Below are 19,201 nucleotides of genomic sequence, written 5' to 3'. Positions count from 1 at the left end.
AAAAAAACATTCATATGAATTAGAGTGTATCCTGACTAAAGAACCACTCATTTTATTGTTTATTGTTTATTGAAGGATCCGCAATAGAAATAGCATACAATACCAACATAAAGCTATGAAAGAAAAGCTAAAACAGATACACAAAAGAAATAAAGGATTAACTAGTTCAGACAAACAATTACAATTTGTCTTAAAAATTAAGTGAAAGAACCTGATACCAAAGCAATCAGCATTAACACAAACAAAGAAAAAAAACACAGTTAGAGGTTATTCGAATGACATAAGAAACAGACATTCATAGAATGTGGCTTAACCTGTTATTTGTCAAAGTATTTGTTTGTATGCCTTTTTGAAAGGCAATTTGTTATTGAGGTGACAAAATGAGTTGTGATCAAATTAACACCATGTAATTGCCATACAAACTACCTCTAGGGTCCATGGTGGCTATGGTTTCTGTAGTTAAAGTTGATCTATTTGTTTATTATGACAAAAATGTGCCTTTGTGGTTAACGGAAAGTTTGCAGACATCTGGGAGTTAATTCCATTATTTTTGGTAGTGCTATTTCAAATTGTAGCTTATGTACCTAAAGGATTATTGGATTCAATGCATGGATTGCCAACAGGGCAGGATGGTCAACTGCCACTTTGTGTCTGTTTTGTTAATTTCATTAATTAGACCTTATGTTTGGGAATTTGCACTAAAAAATAACTAAATCAATTGGAGAATTCATGTATTTGGTTCCAGAAATAAACATAAAAATAATTATTTTGGTGTTTCAGTTTCCATGGTATTGACATTAACATTGCTATGTCTGGTGCTTGATCTAATTCAGACAACATGCTGTGTATCTCTACCCCTCGAAGACTGCTCGATTGGTGGACAGATTTTGTGTCTTGAGCGGAAGTAGTTTGGACACTCGTGGGCTACGAGATTCCAGGCATCGTTAAAGGTGGTGACCACTCTCTCATCCAGAGGACCCTCCTCTGCAGCAGCCAAGTTTTGCTGAAGTTGATCTATACTTGACATGCCAATGATCACTCCATCACCAAGATCACCCTGGAATATCAGACAATTACAAGTTCAAAGAAACACACAATGCTGTCAAAACAGAACATTGTTTTGGGAGAATGCATTATAATTAAATACACATACAGTATATGGTATGATATTTTTTAATTACTGTGCACCCTTATACAGCTTTCAGACTATAGTTTTGATGTCAGATATACATATTTACCTTAAATATGAATGCACAATATTTACCTTAAGTTGGGAGTGATGGTACATCCAGCGCAAAGCAGCAGATGTCATGGTGGGTTTCTCTGAGCCGTACACTGTCTCCAACGCCTCAATAACCAGATGTATTGCCTCAAACTGACACTGCTTCAAGTATCTGACACAGAAAAGTCAGACACAATTACTTTGTGCTTATTATTTGGCATTGTGCAGGCAAACAGAAATACCTAACATGCAAAATCACACTATCTTTTTTAATGCAGATCTTTCACCTGTTCCTGTATGCTGCAGCCCAGATGTCACCAGAGAATCGTCCTTCAGGCAGAGGACCATCTTTGTCTAGGTTATTGTACTTTCCTGTCAGAAGGCCACCTGCAGAAGAGGAGTGGTGTCAGAATTTGAACTATTTTTGTATTAAACCATCTGCTAGACATACATTTCACATAAGAGTGAAACATTTGACCTGATGGTGGTGCTAGAGGAAGGACATAGGCAATCTTTCGAGGTATTTTAATCTCGGCCCAAGTTGTGGGCTGACGAACTATATCATTCTCCACAGCAGGTGACACATTAATCCCCAATTGCTAGTATAGTTTTAACAGAAACACAAATAAGGAAGGTATAGTTCACCTGCTAGAGGATTGTATGCGTAGAACCTCATTCCGTAGTATCTCAGACATGGCAGCAACTCGGTCTCAACTTGTCTTGTAGTGGCATTGTACATCCCCTGTGAAAAGTGGTAGGGTATAAGTCTCCTTAATGATAAACAAATCAGTATTTCAAATTGTGAGCATTTATACCTGATACACTGTGGGAACAATCCAGTTGTTGTGTCTGCAGAGGCTGACAATTTCAGCCACTTCCCAGGAAGCATAGTTTGACAGGCCAAGCTCCTTGAACCTTCCCTGTGGGCAATATTTGAACATGAAATCATAGTTTAGTAAAATATTATCCACACAATAGGTACAGTAACATGATTGTAATTATGTTTGAAACACTGTTGACAAAGATGTTGTAAACACTGTTCATGTTGGAAATGTTTCAGCAATACACAACAAGTCATTGAAAATAGAGCATCTGGTTCATTTTTACCTCTTTGTGGAGTTCATTGCAGGCCTTAAGTGTATCCTGGATGGGGTTTTGACAATCAGGGATATGGAGGTAAAAAAGATCCACACATTCTGTCTGCAGCCTCTGAAGGGAGCTTTCCAGCTGGGAGCACACACTGTCCGGCTTCAGAGTCTTCCCATTCCATGGGTCAGCCTTGGTAGCTATGCTTACTGTCACACAGAAACATTTTGTCATTTACAGCATGTTTTCAGCAAACAGCAATCATCAATTTATTTTCATCAGATCCCCATACATCTATAGAACTACCCATATCCCTATATACAAACATGTCACTCATTATACTTTCATTGCAATAGGTTTATCATTCTTAAATATCATTATTTTCTTTCTAATGTGTAGCAGTCAGTGGCGGCTGGTCAATAGAGGGCGCTAGGGCGCCACCCCACCACTCACCTCTCACCACATTTCCTTGAATAAGACATCAATTTTTTTTAAATAAAAATGAAATAATAAAATAAAAATATTTCGAAATATATGTTTATATTTTTTTAGATGTGCAAGATAAATGTTTCATAGTTAATGATGAGTAAAGTTGTTTCGTTCGTTGACATTGTGTTATTGGTGACGTATTTCCGCCCTGGGGGGCAGGAATCTTTGCGACTCTCGTTAAAAGTTGTACATGCGAAGTAGCTCCTCTTCAATACAAGAGATAGGACGATGTTGGGGCGCACCTCTCCTGCGCCCAGTGGCGGCTGGCCAATAGAGGGCGCTAGGGCGCCGCCCCACCACTCACCTCTCACCACATTTCCTTGAATAAGACATTTTTTTTTTTTAATAAAAATGAAATAATAAAATAAAAATATTTCGAAATATATGTATATATTTTTTTAGATGTGCAAGATAAATATTTCATAGTTAATGATGAGTAAAGTTGTTTCGTTCGTTGACATTGTCTGATTGGTGACGTATTTCCGCCCTGGGGCGCAGGAATCTTTGCCCATAGACTCTCGTTAAAAGTTGTACATGCGCAGTAGCTCCTCTTCAATAGAGATAGGACGATGTTGGGGCGCACCTCTCCTGCGCCCCGAGCTGAATGCAGCTGGATTTGGCGGCGGGGCTGACGTCACAGCCTTCTGTCATAAAGTATGTGTATTGTCCATGTTATATATGATATATATTATTTAAATATATAGATATAGAGATATATCTAGAGATAGATAGAGAGATAGATATAGGGATAGATAGATATTTATTATATATGTATATTGGCCATCTGTATAGTAATATAGCACATCTGTATATTTGTTCATACTACATCTGTTTATACTATGCCAATTATTCCCACCTCTTTATACTGCCCTTATCTTTACATAATCACTCTTAACTGCATATACTGTACATACTCTAGATATCACACTTGTTTCTCTTTGCACTTCTATCTATCTATCTATAATGTTGTTTCTGTTGTTTTCATTTATGTAAATACACTCGTTTGATACCTTAGTACATGTATGCATGCTTTTTTTATATATATATATATATACATTTTGGAGTAATAGCCCCCCCTGGAGAAAACTCCACCAGCCGCCACTGCCTGCGCCCCTAGCTGAATGCAGCTGGATTTGGCGGCGGGGCTGACGTCACAGCCTTCTGTCATAAAGTATGTGTATTGTCCATGTTATATATGATATATATTATTTAAATATATAGATATAGAGATATATCTAGAGATAGATAGAGAGATAGATAGATATATATTTATTATATATGTATATTGGCCCTCTGTATAGTAATATAGCACATCTGTATATTTGTTCATACTACATCTGTTTATACTATGCCAATTATTCCCACCTCTTTATACTGCCCTTATCTTTACATAATCACTCTTAACTGCATATACTGTACATATATTGCACTTGTTTCTCTTTGCACTTCTATCTATAATGTTGTTTTTGTTGTTTTCATTTATGTAAATACACTCGTTTGATACCTTAGTACATGTATGCATGCTTTTTTAAAAAATATATATACATTTTGGAGTTATAGCCCCCCCTGGAGAAAACTCCACCAGCCGCCACTGGTAGCAGTACTGTTCTATTGTATGTATTGAAAACGCAATGCCGATGGTCCATTTTGCTGAAATTTAACTGACCAGATCAATATCCGAGGAAGTTTAATTGAATTGATGGATACTCTTGATTAAAAAGTATTCCTTTATTTTTTTTAACAGTGTATTATATAGCATACAAAATAAATACTTTGAAGTACAAAAGTGCTCTTAGGTAGTACTAAGTACTTACGGAACAGTAAAACAGCAAAAATTCCCAACTTCTCGGTGCATCTCCTGTAGCCCTACCTGTTTTAGGAAGGTTCATGCTCCCTATAAACGTCTCTGCCTTCCCGTCTGCGTACATGATAGCTGTGTCCAGCAGCACGTGTCCCCTATCCAGGAAAGTCTTCACCATCTCCAGACTCTGCTCCGCATCGGCTCTACTACCGAAAGCGTTAGTTCCCAATACGGAAACAGGCCGCTTACTTTGAGACGACATGTTAAGACCGACGAGCCCAAAATCTCTGCAAATTCACGTCTTTAATAGAGTACCGCTGCCAAAGTGCACAACGTCTTCAGGTTATTAGTATGGGTGTGGTGCTGTAGGTATGGGATCATTTATATATGATCACATGCCTATGCCCAGGGCCGGTGTTCCAGTTTAACTGGATTCCGGTTCAACTGGTGGCGTTTCTTTACCTTTGCCGCCAGATGTTGTGGTTGCCCGGTTCGTCATTTTCACGTAACTTGTGTGTCTGACGTGTGACCAGACAACGGAGAAAACCTCCGCGAAAATACGTTAACATCACCAGTTCATGTCAAATGCACATGTCGAGATCACCTATAGACAACAACACAAAATACGCTGGCCAAAAAATAAAAATGAAAATAAACAATATTCACACTCCAGCAACGGGATTCGAACCCGTACATTTGGGCAATATATAGCTCAACCATGAATGTTACTCATTACGCCAACGACTGGCTCAAACAATCCGGTACTTGAACCATATAGATCTTGGCTGTGTTCGAAGTATGCAAGTTTGAGTAGGCAAGAAGTTCCCGGATGGCATACTAGATTCGCCATAATGTTGAGTATGCATGACAAGCTTACTACTCATACTCAAATTACCCAAGATGCAACGCAATGTGACGTCGGTGACGTGACATGGTAGGACGTTCCACAGGCCAACCAGTAGAGAAACACCAGGACCTCAAAGGACTTCCCCCATGTCTGCCACGACCTGGATGAGGCTCTCCAGGGACTCTCGGGACACACGGAAGTCCTTCCTGGTGTCATCTCCATTAAAATAGAGGCGCAACAGAGGAACATGGGGATTCACTCTGCAATATGGCCCTCTTGAAGCCACCTGTAAAACAATTTAATATGAATTTGTCAGACTATCTATGTATTTAACTTTTAAGCATTTTTAGGAACAATTATTTAATTAATAAATGAAATAAGTTTTTAACCCTAAGTATAGTTTTTAAATGAGATTCTTTATTAAACTTTATGAAATTATTCAATTCACAACGACTTTGTTGCTCAATTATGTAAATTTACCTAGCGATTGAAAATATAACGGATATAATTTTTCCCTCCAATTTTCAGGCTGAGGTATGTTATATTATGTTGTATATTATGTCCCATTAGCTATCTGTCTTTGGATTTATAGTTGATTAAAAAGGTAAACGGCGGTTTCAAGCTAGCTACATCGAGGGTAGGTTCGCTTTCCGTTTTCAAATTCTGTCGTTATGGTTTTCCGGATAATAAAGGGCAACGGGTGTTGTATTTTGTGAAAATGACGAAGTGCGTTACGCTAGCTTGAGTAGCTCCGAATTATTCCGAACAAAATTGTAAACGGCTGGTATTTAGACAAATTAACGATAAACTGGGGATCTAAACGGCTACTTTCTCGCCTGAAAAATGTTTGAAATGTCGATAAAGTGATATATTTAAAGAGTTTAGAGCTAAAATGAAATCAGCTTCAGCCTGTTGATTTCAGCTCGGGTAGGAGCGCAGTGCATTGTGGGTTATCATGTAGTATGCTGCAGTGTAAACGCTTTGCATACTGTCTGATCGATGAGTATGGAAGTATGTAGTATGGAGTATGCGGTTTCGAACACAGCCCTTATCAGCTGTTTACAAATCACTGTTTAACATGGATGAAATAAACCCCAACCATGTTAGCTGGTGATATTCAATATGACACAGGCAGACGCTGCCAACGCAAGCCTCAAAAACGAATTCAGAAGCCATGTGTTACGGACTAAACACTAGCATGGCCACCTCAAAGGATATTGCTTTGTTTATTTGCTAAAAAAATGCATATAGTGACCATTACAAAGCACATATCAAACGCTATGAAAATAGTCGCTGTGAGATACGAACCCAGTCATGCTTTCAAAAGGTAATATTCCACTGCCTTACCGCTAATGGCCTGAGCTACCGTTCAGACGTTGAAAAAGCAAATTGAATATTTATTATTGACAAATTGCTTGTAACTGTTCCCAACAATTGGAAAAACAGAACAATGACATTGAAATCAAGCAGGATGTTAGGTTAGTGAGGTAGCTTCAGGGTTAACTGATGTTTTTTTGTTGTTGTTTTTCATTTATTTCAGGGAAAATGTACATTAATAAACATTTCTGTAAATGAGCCAGAGTTAGCCAAGAGGCTACCTTTTCATCTGTAGTCCCTGGACGGGTGTTGTTAGTCACCCTAAAGACACATTTCAAGACAATTATACATAACAAAACAAAAATAGAAACATGTTCAAACCCACGAGTTCTACTCGTCCTCTGAGGGGTGGAAACTCAAGGGGCGCTACAGAGTAGAACCAGAAAAGCAAAAGATCAGAACCTGAATCGGATCCGGTTTGGTGGAAAAGCGGCATTACTACACATTACTCTTTCATTCTTAAAACACTTCTACTGTAACTGCTATACTGCTTCAGCTGTACTTTCATGCATTTATCCACTGATTCAACATACAACATTCAAAATATACATTTATCTTCCTAACATTAGGAGTTGTGTACAGATTTGATGCCATTATGGGAATTTTTACACTTTTCATTTAACTTTTCTGCCATTCAACTATTCCTAAGACGTTAAACGTATTGTTAAAAGGAGGTTGTGATTAGGGGTCTTTTCTAAGTTACTTAACCGGTTTGATTACATTTACATCTTTGCTTGGCTGGTTGAGGTATTGCAAAGTCCCATTTTCTGTGACCATTTCCATTTTTGGTGGTAGGCCTAAGCGATGTTCAACTGTATTTGTTGCGTTTTCAAGATGTAGTTCCTATGTTTGACCACTAAGTGTCAGCAAATCATCATCTGTGTCTTGCATCACTTAATATCACCCTGGGTTTTTCCTGCATCCATCCAGCAATGTGCCGTCCAGACATACTATGTGATAGGCTGATGCATTAAGGTTAAATAGCTATTATTTCAGTGTGTCCTAACTAAACAACCCGTTATTTTATGGTTCACTTCTTTAGAAGCATGTTTTTCTGCGTTTGTCCTGAACATACATTGGGTCAACTTTTAGAAAGGTTGTTTTTGTGATTAAAGAAAAAGCCTGCTGACATCTTGGAATAAAATTAATTAATTAATTGTTGAGGCACCTAAATGGGTCATGGATTCTATGCATGGATTGCCAACCAGGCAAGGCCGTCACCTGCCAATCTGTGTCAGTCGGTTTAGGTTATTTAATTTATTGAAACTTGGTAGTCTATGTATTTTGAAATAAACAGAAATAATTAATTTAGATGTTTCAGGTAAAAAAAAATTGAAAAACACTCTAGTTGTCCGTCCCCACTGTTAACACATGTCTTTGATGAGCTCTGATATGTCTGATACTGATCTAATTCAGACATGCTGTGCAGTTTGACCCTCGGAGGCTGCTTCGACAGCGGTGACCCTGGACTCTTTGGGGTCATGAACACATGCGCGCATTGAAAGCTTTGTTTGCAGAGCAGCAGCAGTCGGTCCTGGCGGCTGACCCTGTGACCGCACTATCAGCTGTTTGCCCTGCAGAGGGACTGCTTCAGACTCAACCCCAAACATCATCTGTTGTTCCGCGGGAGATAGTATATCACTCAGTTTTCCCAAATGTCCATACCTAGCGTGAGCGGTTTCACTTCCCCTTCTGCAGATGCGTCTTTGCTCTGCGTCATGGGTCCCTAAACGCGCGGACATAACTCTGCAAGTGCGCTCATTTGTATAACTGCACGAACTTTGCCTACATCAATTGGTAAAAGTTAAACCTTATTGGTGGAAGGATTTAATATTAGCATGAATAGATTCTACACGTAAATATGCTCAATCCAGCACGTCTTAATAGAAATACCCAGGCGTCCTTGCTCCGTTTTAAAACAAATATAAAGCAAACACGTTTAACTAAAGACGAGAAAGTAAGTGAAAAGTTAAAAACTCTTAATCATATCCGAACTCTCCGTTTGTGAGTGCACTTTGCAGAGTCTCGTGGTGTGTGTGTGTGTGTGTGTGTGTGTGTGTGTGTGTGTGTGTGTGTGTGTGTGTGTGTGTGTGTCAGAAGCCGTTGAAGCTCTGAATAGTAAATGAAACCCATTCCATCCTCCCCCTCCAAACCCCTACCATCATTACCAAGTGAATGCTGGGAGGCAGAAACCGCTCAGACTCCACAACTTTTTGACCGTCAGTCTGACATCTGCAGTGACGAAGCGTAGGTGAGCTGCGGGTTGCAGTCAGTGTCACACACAAACACCGGCGAATGGATGTGATGGATCGGTCATTTATGGAAAGCGCTGAATATTTCCACGCGGAATAACTTTTACATTACCTATTGAGTTTCACCCCGAAGAGCGGTCGGATTTTTTTAGTTCAGTTATTTATTAGGTTTTTTTAATGGTTTAATTGAGTTATACTCATGAATAAGTCTGCACGTAGTTGATACTCCTTTAAACTCTAATAATAATAAAATGGATAGTATTCTTTTTATTTTTTTCATATTATTTGTTATAGAGGCTCGTGCATTGCGTTATGGCATCGCCAACAACCTTCAGTCCTATATGTGAGTAAACTTTTCTCCCATGTTTTGTTTTTTATGGGCTATTGACTTTACTTTTATTTTGTTAGGAGACAGATTCTTTAGCCATGATGTTTACACTTCATCTTTTCTAAGATATTTTTACAGCCTTACATTCCCTTTGAAGTTTGACTGTGATAAAACTGCTTGTTCACCTGCACTTAAAAACTTTTGTCAAAGACTCAACCAGGGGCAGAAAACGGAGCATGTTTAGTTTCAAACAGCAGCAGAAAGATGGATCTATTTTGTAGATGCTGAATGATTCATTTAACTGTTATGCACTCTCATCATGGTCTTTATTGGCTTCAATGCACCATATTACTGTAATTTAAATGATTATACATTAGCTCAATTTGAATGGCCTGAAATGCATTTCTAACTCTTTCAGAGTTAGTTTAAAGCCCCTCAAAGTAAAGAGCCATGCAATTATAACAGGTATTTTAAACCCCAAAATAATAAAGAAAGAGTCTGAATTATGTGAGAGAGGATTCTCTGGGGTTACCTGCCACTAGCAATACGGTCTTTTCAATATGCAATTACTGTATCTGGAGGTGCTAGAGATTACTTTTGTTGGGGATGAGCAGCTGGATGTTGTCTTAAGATTCCTGCCGATCTCCGTATTTCAGACCTTCTTGTCTGTCCTTGGAGAGTTACCATGTTTCAAAGTTCATTTAGCGCTTTAAAAAAAAAAACAGACTCCTCTGTGCAGTGGAGCAAATGGTTTGAAAGACATCAGTGGCAGGTCTGCCCGTGAACCCAGACAGACTTTGTGTAGGAAGCACAAAACATCACAGGAAGGCTTATCGTGTTTTACCTGGGGGCGAAAATGTTAACTGTCTGCTATCTCTGCTGATATTCAGCCTTGTTCATACAAGTGAAAACATGCACATTCTACCATATGTCCACTGAAAACACTAATATCTAAAGTTAATTTTCTTCAAAAATGATGGCTTGTTTTTATTTGAACTGTTTTTGAAAATATGTTGCATTGGAGTGGTAACTGGTTCCAGGGATGGTACATCATATGCTTTTGTTCACCACCAAACCTGGCTCGCATCCAAAAAGGTTTGATCTGGATATGATTTGTTTTTGTTGCTTTTTCCATTTGACGTAGAAGATATAAAATGAATGCATTCCACTTTGATGCTAATGCCACCCTCTAACATACTTTTATTTAACACATTTTGTATACTGAGCTTTAGGTTGAACTGCAGGTAGTATCTTGTAGTAAGCGTCCTGAAAGGGGATAGTTGAGGAATTCCCCTTAAGTCTTTAAAAATACCAAAACCAGACATCATATGCAGCCTTACACTCCAGCACAGGTAAATCCCTCACAGGCATTACGTCGTCACCTAGAATCAAAAGTTATGCAAACTATGTACCTCTTTTTTTTGTTTTGTTGTTGAAACATTTCTTACTGCAATCATAAGTTTCCCTCCTGCCATCCATGCATCTATAAAAAAAACTTTTGACATCTTAAGTATTTTTACCACTGTTTTTGTTTCAGGCCCAATGTGTGTCTTGAGAGGGAGGTGACGCTGGTCGCCCAGAGGCAGCCGTGTGTACAGGCCTTCACACGCATGGTTAAAGTGTGGAAGCAAGGCTGCGTGGGACAGTCATGGTGTATGGGATACGAGAGAAGGTGAGTAATACACCTCATTTGTCGTCTCCTTTTTTTAGTTGTCAAAACCTCATACAAACACTCCCATCTTCACTTGCAGGGAATTTTGTTGCTGATTAAGCTCTGGCTTGAGCAAAGCTTTAATTATGTGTTCCTGAGTCATGCAACCAAAATAATTCATCAGACAGGGCATGATCCTTCATTTAACCCCCCCTCCACCATACAATATCAAACAGGATGAGCACCCTGACCTTCTATTTCCTCCTAATTCTTTCTCACTCTTGTTCTGTAATCACAGCTTTTGAACCTCTCTTACTGTTAAGTGCAAGGTGTAACCCCACTTCATTGGGGTGACCAGCTTTTTAACACACAGGCATCTTTGCAGAAAACACTCCTTTGAAGGAGAGTCCTAATGCTTACATTTCCGCCTGTCTCTGTTTCAAGAGTTTCACACTTTGCTGCTCATGCTCGCTTTCACAGCGTTTTTTACCTTGTTGCAAGACTCAAAGGCTGCTTTGAAGGCAGCAAAGGCCACAATTACTCACTGTAAGCAAAACGTGTTTCCACCATGCGTAATGACTGTGGTGCAATGAGAGGGGTCCTAAAGTACAGGGATAGGCACCGTTCTCTGAAATTGGGTCTGCCAGTCACACTTTAATAAAATGGCGCCTTAAATGTCTGGGAAAATGTTTGCTGAACATTGTACTGCACTTTACTTTAAGCACTGGCAGTAGTTTGATCAGATTACATTTTTGTTTATCCTTATCCCATGGTATTTACCACATAAACATCACAAATGATATGTGCCAAGTAATGTGATGCATGGTCGACTACACACTACAGTTTCACATTTAAGTAATACAAATCTGCCAGTTTTTTAATTCTTTAATTTGCTGTTTTTAAATTGATGTTTTTCATGTCAACAGAACAGCGTACTACACTGCATACAGACAAGTGTACAGACAGGATTATCAGACTGTGTATAAGTGTTGCCCTGGATGGTCTCAACTTAATGGAGAAGCCGGTTGTCTGTATCGTAAGTATCTCATCCCATTTATCAGGGTTTTTGCATGTACGTAGGTATGTGTACTTAGACAATTAGCCTTTTCCTGACTCAGCAGGAGGTGGGGTGCTTCAAACTCCACCTCACACTTGGCACAGTGATCTGAATGAAAGGTTTTCCGAAAAAGGTCGAAAAGGTTAAGACATGCTTTGCCCATCCAGACTCCTCGGAAGATGTTATCAGTCAGCACCATGTCCACTTTACTTATCCCACAAGGTTTGGATGTGGACGGTGGGAAAAAAAATCTCAAGTGTTGACATTAGCTCTCAAATGAGCCCTGCATAGTAGTACCTTCTCTACCCTTAGCAAAAAACCATTAAGGTCCGGGTTCGGGTTATTGCTCTGTAGTGCTCTGGTAATTTTATGATAAATAGCCAGTCTTTTGTGAGATTATACTTGGCTGTATTTGCATTTTTTAAAGTAAACATTTAAGCTCCAAATTGCAACATTCCTGCACTAGCTGTGGTCCCATGTTTAAATCTTGGCCCTCATCCATATAGTGATGCCACTTTATTTATTCAGAGGTGTGAAATTGCTGTGTAGGTCAAAGGAATGTATTGTGGGTATAAAAACGGACAATCCCATCCAATATTTACCCCAACCGATTACAGTCAAGAGCCCCAAAACAATACCTATCTATTTATGGAGGAGAGACCACCTGCTTTGCACAAAAAGAAAAGGTAAAACAAAGTAAAACAAATGTGAATCTCCCCTCTAAGTCCAGTCCACGACTCCATGTATGGAAAGATATAACTGTTGGTCACAGAGGGGCTGCCTGCAGCTCATCTCCTTGTGGATAAGCTTAGCTTCACACCGCTGAGACCAAGAAGCCTCCTTTGATGGGATTTTACAGCCAGTGATTCAGAGCACATAGCCTGCATACCATAGACAGACCCTTGGCAAAGCCTTCCTGTAAACAGTTTGTCCCCCTGTCCGGTTGACAGACAAGAAAGTTCCCACTTCCTTGCTCTTGTGGCCCTACCTCAAACCGACCCATGTGCTTAGTGTCTAATGCTGAAACTCCCCGGTACAGGCACATTACTGTCTGGGATAGCCCTCTGAAGGGATGAAGAGCGAGAGAAGATCTCCTGGATGTGCCTGTCATCGGTGTGTTATTATGGCATCTATGCTCTCTTCAAAGAGCTCATTGTTTGCAGGGAAAAAGGTTATAGTATTAAATGATACAAAGAAGAATTATTCAGCCTTTGTTTTAAAACATTTATAGAGAAATGTCTGAAAGATACATTCTTAAGGACTGCCCAGTGTTTCCCCTCACTAAATTAGACGGGGGGTTTTGTTTCTTTTTGCGTGACAATGGCTGCTCTCTTCGACATGAGGCAGGGCTTTTATCTCTGTAACCAAAGACGTGGCAGCACTTTGAGATAGGACAAACTAATCACCCTTTTCTCTGAGCCATTGAACCAGGATAAAAGGAAGCTCACACCACAATCCCCCCCTTTCCAACTCATGCGCACTTTGCTATGCACTATCGGTACTGTACCTCAGTCAGCACAATGCAATCTGTGGGGCTGTTTTCAACAGTGCCTTCAACATCCAAAAGGAAAAATCTGCTCTGTAAAATGTACAGCTTTAGCAAATCCCCTGAAAACCCCCAAAAGAGTAGAAGATTGCGCGAGATGGGAATGCTTTGTGTTTGAGATAGTGATTTAGTGTCTGGCACTGCTCAGCTTTCTCACTGCGTTGTGTTGACCCTCTTTTTCTCTCTGTGTGTGTTCCCTAATAAAATGTCAGTGTAAGGTAATTAGTCGGATTACTTGTGTGTATTGTGAGGGAGTAGAGCAGAATGGAGGCTCTAACCATGTTTTTACAGCACACACTGGGGCTGCAAGTTGAGTAGTTTGTGCTACCGTTAGTTTACCTGTGTTTCTTCTCTGCCTCAATATTCACCCGTTGACCAGATGTTGACATCCTGTCACAGTGTTGCATTGATTGGCCTCCTTTGTTTTGGTCTTAAGCATTCTTTGCTTAGCATAATTAGTCATATATTTGGAGAAAGAATACATCAACTTCAGTATACGTCTGGTTATATCACAATTGATTTTGCTATCTTGACCCTCTCCCTCTTTTTTTCCATATATTTTTGTTTGAAGCCATTATCATGTTATTATAAACGTTTATGAGTTAACCATTCACACAATAGTGTCAATAGAGTTTTTGGGCGAGTTCTAAATCTGAAGTATTTGTTTCCAAGTTTTGATGTTTTAGAGCTTATTGCCCAAACAATTCACTGGAATCAGAGAATGATTGAGACACTTTGCTTTGTCAATTACCCAAATAATTGATTTAACAATCTTAAAGCCACATCTATTTATAGTTTTCATGACACATTTAATGATTTATTGTCTACAAAAAAGTCAGCCAGCCCTTTTTTGAAAACCCCCAAGTGCAACCAAGGCGACATTTGTGTGTTTTGTAAAGGCTCCAATTGGCTTGACGATTATCTTGTTCTCCTGAAGGTGAAGAACTCTTGACATTGTGATGGCGACTTCCTCCTCTCAAACATTTGCAGGACCACTCAATTAGTGTGTTAAACCTTTTACCTCAGCAAGTAGCCACGGGCCGGGTGAGGATGGACAGGGTTATAGGCGGGAGTGGAAACGAGCAGTTATGTTGATTGATGGCAACAATAAGCTTTGTGGCAGGTCCTGAGGAGCAGGGACAATAGCTCCTCCGTTTTGTCGTCCTCGTTAACCACTGAATAGGAACTGGCCTCCTTTTGTGGCGGGAGCAAGCTGGCAAAAGTAGCTACAAGTGAAATGGGCCCAGTAGCCAGAAAAGAAGAAACCGTCCTATGTCTATCCATGGGTGGTCTGTGTGTGTTTGTGTGCGTGTGTGTGCTTGCGACAACTATGTCAGCAGAGGAGGGGACTGCATCAAACATAGCTGAGCTCAAAAAGACTCAGACAAACAGAAATCAACCAACTGAGACACCACCTGTTGCATTACACGGCAAAACAGTGTTGTAGTTTAAATTCCATCACAATACTGCCTCTGGTTATGATGATATATTTCTTTCTGCAATGTGCAGAGGTTGTAAGGTCTGCAGAATACTGACATTTTTTGGGGGGGGAAACTGCTGTTAGATATTAAGCTCTGAGAACATGAGGTATGTTGATTCAAACTGGAAGAACTTGCTGTGGGAACATATTGAGGAATTAAACTTATTATAGTGTGAATCTGGTGAGAAAAACTTGTCAAAGTCTTCAATCAAAAAGTACACAGAGATTCAAAGAAATCACAGGACAATGCTGCTCAGTTGAAGATGTAATTGTGTAATGCAGGGTGGTGAGTGAAGCTGTGCAGAAATAATCAGGCTTGCCAGTTTGTAAGTTTGAACATGATTCTTGTTTGACAAATTAGTGTAATATGTTTCCTGTTTGGTCTGAGTGGCACGCATGGCAGAATCATGTCTAATCCGCATCTTTGTTGCATTAGAACCGGAAAAAAGGCAGCAAATCACAATGCGGTAGGCCAAATGCTGACCATGTGACAGGTGTTTTTGATCGTGCCTACTCTTTGTGTTGTGACTGAATGTCAGTACTCTCATTCACACCATTTTTTGATAGGAATGATATAGACAGTCTGTATAATTAAGGGTACATGCAATACCCCTATTATTCTAATTGCACAGTCTTGCTCACAAAATGATTTTTTGCTAAGCCTTATTGTGCCTGCTTTGTCAAACCAACCTAAAGTCTAGTTATTACTAGTTACTAGTTATCCATTTAAAGTCTCTCCCAGAACTCAGTCAAAGATTATCTGATATAGCTAGGCCTGGTTTTCACAAAAACTCTTTGAAATGACACATTCCTCAGCGTAGCAAAACATAATTTGTTGCCTCAAAGTACAGTGCTCTGCTCCAAGCGTACCAATTATGGCACCAGTGGAGTGGAGTGGAGGCCTTTGTGTCCTTGAAGTGCCCTAAATGTGGTCTCCCTCTAGGTCAAACTGTCGGGGTTAAACAGACTGATGGAGCCTAAACAAACACTGTGTGCTGATGTGGTCATCCCCTTCAGAAACTGTAAGGGTGACACCTGCTTGTTGGTTTTCAGTTTCTCGGCACGAGTCGCTGACCCCTGCTCTTTCTGTCTTTTCTTTTTGTGGGAGCTGCTAATCCTGTGAGAGAAGGTGTCTTTGTAATGGAGTGGAGGCATTCACAGCCACAGCTGAGAGTGCTTTTTATGCCACGCTGCATGCCACATTAAGAAATTATTTCAGGGAAGATTAAGCAGGGGCTCAGGATGGGGGCGGCCCAAAAATGCACTGGTTAGCTGCCAAAAATCCAGTGTCTCACATCTTAGGAGGGGAATGCACATTCCTCTTGTTGTCGCTTAGCCATGCTACCCTGAAGTGACTCTTAGAGACATCTGACCTTTACCTTTTGTTTCTGGTAATTAATTTCATTTAAAGCTTTTTTACCACAATTTGGAAACATCTCATTAACTTAATCCCTCACAGCATGGTGGTAATATAATTGTTCTGAAGAATTTGAATCTTTTTGCAATCAAACCTGACCACAGGGATTCTTTTTTTCTGTTTGTCTGTCATCTGCTGCTGTCACCACACCAAAATTCCCTCACATTAGCTAATCACAGAAGTGGAGATGGTTGTGTAGCTGTATGTTGAACCAATATACAGTATCATAGCTCCTGTAGCCACACAGTCTTGAGGAGCTGGAAGTCATCGTGGGCAGATTAGCCGTTGGCTTCCTGTTGGGGTAGGATTTCAGCAGCTTCACTTGTATGTATTTTACAGTCATTTGTAGCACTTTAATGAATCTGATGGGTTTTGTGGTCTCTTTGTGTCTGTCTTAAGTTGTGTGTGTGTGTGTGTGTGTGTGTGTGTGTGTGTGTGTGTGTGTGTGTGTGTGTGTGTGTGTGTGTGTGTGTGTGTGTGTGTGTGTGTGTGTGTGTGTGTGTGTGTGTGTGTGTGTGTGTGTGTGTGTGTGTGTGTGTGTGTGTGTGTGTGTGTGTGTACAATATAGCGTGCGTGTGGGGGGTTATTTGTTGTAGTCTCCCTGGATGGTCCAACTGTTGAGCAGGTGTTTGAGGATGGAGCCAGATGACAGGCGGATGTTTAGACTTAGTGCTTGTCTCAAAGGAGCCCTGTAAATCTACTGGATGAAATTGATCTAACTCATCTGCGGTTATTAGAGATCCCTTCTTCATATCTATCTCCCTTTGTCTAGAAATGTTATTTTATTCCCTGCTGCTGCTGGCATAATACGGCTAAAGCTGGACTTTACTCAGATTTCATTTTCACAGCCAACGTATAATTCATTTCCTCAGTTGAACCTTTAAGTGAACCTCTGGTAAAGTATCTAAAGTACAGATATTTGTGTATCATCAGGACTGCAACACACTTAATGAAAATAAGTAAATCAAGTCCATCAAATGTCGGAAATTCCTAAAAAACGGCCCTCATAATTTCCCAGAAATATAAAGGTTAAAAACATTAAATGGGCTGACACTATACAGACAACTCAGACACACGTTTTAAGTGCTAACGGCGAGAAACACAGCAACAATAAGAACAGCGATTAGACAAAATTCACTGTTTCTGTTTGAGCTGCCCCGGGCACATTGATACCATCACTATGACCATAAATGGATGATAAATGGAAACCGCAAGTGCCTGGTGGGATGATTGGTCATGCCGCCTCTGGTTGGATTAGATGGGAAGAAAAATGCATATTTGGCAGGATCCCCACAGTTAAACTTGCATTCAGAGGGTTTCTACACAATCATACGAGGGAAGGGTTGGCATTTTAATTCCTCTCGTGATTAGCTGGACCATGTTTTTCACTTCCAAAGTGTCAACATGTTGTTAGTCGGAGAAAGCAATGATAGACATCAATCCTCTCTACCTGTCATCACTAAGCACTGTACTCTGCTCAGGAGAGTGCAAACAACAGGTCTGGCTCAAACAGCTGTGTCTTACTTCACAGGGACATTAGCGTCGACACACATCAGATACAGACAGGCTGTGAGTCTTCAGCATGTAATGTACGCACACACCCATACTTGTACTGAAGATGATTCATGTGACTGTTGTGCTGGTGCTGGGAACGAGAGCTACCGATACATCCTAGATTCTTTGAATTTCCAGTCTTAATGAGCGTACTTTGACTTTTTATGGATTTAAGGACACAGGGCTGCAGGCTCCAGGAGATGGATGAGCCACACTGGCTCTGTGGCCCGCTGATTTTATACCATGAACATCTGTATGATCACTGATGGCGACAATGATCATAGTTATTCAAACAAGGGTAACATGCAGGGGAAAGGACACTTTCTTTTAAAATGTTATTCAAGCAGTAGCCTCTGCTCAAACCATTTCACATTCTGTTAAAAGTAGTTTAGAAATGTCTTTGTCTTGGCCAAAAGCCTGCGCTTCTGCTCAAAGAGAGCCAAGTTGTGGATTCCTCTCACATTGGTTAGTGTGAATGGAAGAGAATCAAGGTTCCTGTTTAGTCAGGAGTGAACAGGCTGATGATGAGGCTTTGATAGAAAGAGGTCAGCATTTTAAACTGAAGATGTTGACATCTCGTGACAACAGCCAGGTGTCTCTGCTTCACACACTGTTTTCTTTTTGTCTTTCTCTGCAGCGGTGTGTAGCTACGGTGTGTGCTTCAACGGGGGCCATTGTCGAGAGGGATCCACACAGCTTTGTGACTGCCTCGCAGGGTTCAACGGGCCCAGCTGCCAGTATGGTGAGGACATCCTCACTATGTGTTTTACATTAATTATCACATTTTCTTCTTTTCTTCTCATGTTTGTTTGTGCTCAATTTCTTTGTTTTTCTTCTACTTTCATTTATCTGAAATTCTCCAGCTGTTGTTTTTTTTATTAAAGTTTAAAACTGCATTGAGGAATTGATGTACAAAATGTCACACACTGCAATGTTGTTTTGCTAGTTTCTTTACACATAAAAAAGTCCATAATTCATTATTGTCAGTTCATTACAATGAAAGTAGAAGTCATAAAAACTCTCCACAGACAGAAACTGATAGCAGCCATTTGAATAAAAACACCTTTAGTCTCGTAGCTGGAGCCTACAATTCT

General features: G+C 40.1%; 2 protein-coding genes across 2 annotated transcripts in view; one reads left to right on the top strand and one right to left on the bottom strand.

The window, feature by feature from the left end:
* Positions 1 to 9: 9 nt before the first annotated feature.
* LOC134882471 (aflatoxin B1 aldehyde reductase member 2-like) lies at positions 10 to 5,513 on the bottom strand. The gene is made up of 7 exons (XM_063910205.1): positions 4,668 to 5,513; positions 2,330 to 2,517; positions 2,038 to 2,142; positions 1,868 to 1,964; positions 1,510 to 1,609; positions 1,265 to 1,394; positions 10 to 1,057 (listed from the first exon to the last, which is right to left on the bottom strand). Exons 1-7 carry the CDS (start codon positions 4,858 to 4,860, stop codon positions 830 to 832), a joined length of 1,041 nt encoding a protein of 346 aa, XP_063766275.1. The 5' UTR covers positions 4,861 to 5,513; the 3' UTR covers positions 10 to 829.
* Positions 5,514 to 9,037: 3,524 nt separating this feature from the next.
* Positions 9,038 to 19,201, top strand: part of megf6b (multiple EGF-like-domains 6b) — a 51,848-nt gene continuing 41,684 nt past the window's right edge. Inside the window, exons 1-4 of the mRNA XM_063910195.1 lie at positions 9,038 to 9,417; positions 10,940 to 11,074; positions 11,980 to 12,089; positions 18,745 to 18,849. Of these exons, the coding sequence (XP_063766265.1) occupies positions 9,326 to 9,417; positions 10,940 to 11,074; positions 11,980 to 12,089; positions 18,745 to 18,849 (442 nt within the window). The 5' untranslated portion in view covers positions 9,038 to 9,325. The remainder of the gene's footprint in view (positions 9,418 to 10,939; positions 11,075 to 11,979; positions 12,090 to 18,744; positions 18,850 to 19,201) is intronic.

Source organism: Eleginops maclovinus, chromosome 20 (assembly GCF_036324505.1).
Source record: "Eleginops maclovinus isolate JMC-PN-2008 ecotype Puerto Natales chromosome 20, JC_Emac_rtc_rv5, whole genome shotgun sequence".
In the NCBI taxonomy this organism is placed as follows: Eukaryota; Metazoa; Chordata; class Actinopteri; order Perciformes; family Eleginopidae; genus Eleginops; species Eleginops maclovinus.
Note: the sequence above shows the minus strand (reverse complement) of the source record. Positions and strands in the feature narration are given on the sequence as shown.

Bases quoted from the DNA above. Each gene is read 5' to 3' on its own strand.
- LOC134882471 (XM_063910205.1), bottom strand. From the start codon at position 4,860: ATGTCGTCTCAAAGTAAGCGGCCTGTTTCCGTATTGGGAACTAACGCT. The intron at 1,965-2,037 runs GTATAAATGCTC...CACTTTTCACAG, and splicing joins TTGTTCCCACAGTGTATCAG to GGGATGTACAATGCCACTAC. The intron at 1,610-1,867 runs GTGAACTATACC...CCTCTTCTGCAG, and splicing joins CGCATACAATCCTCTAGCAG to GTGGCCTTCTGACAGGAAAG.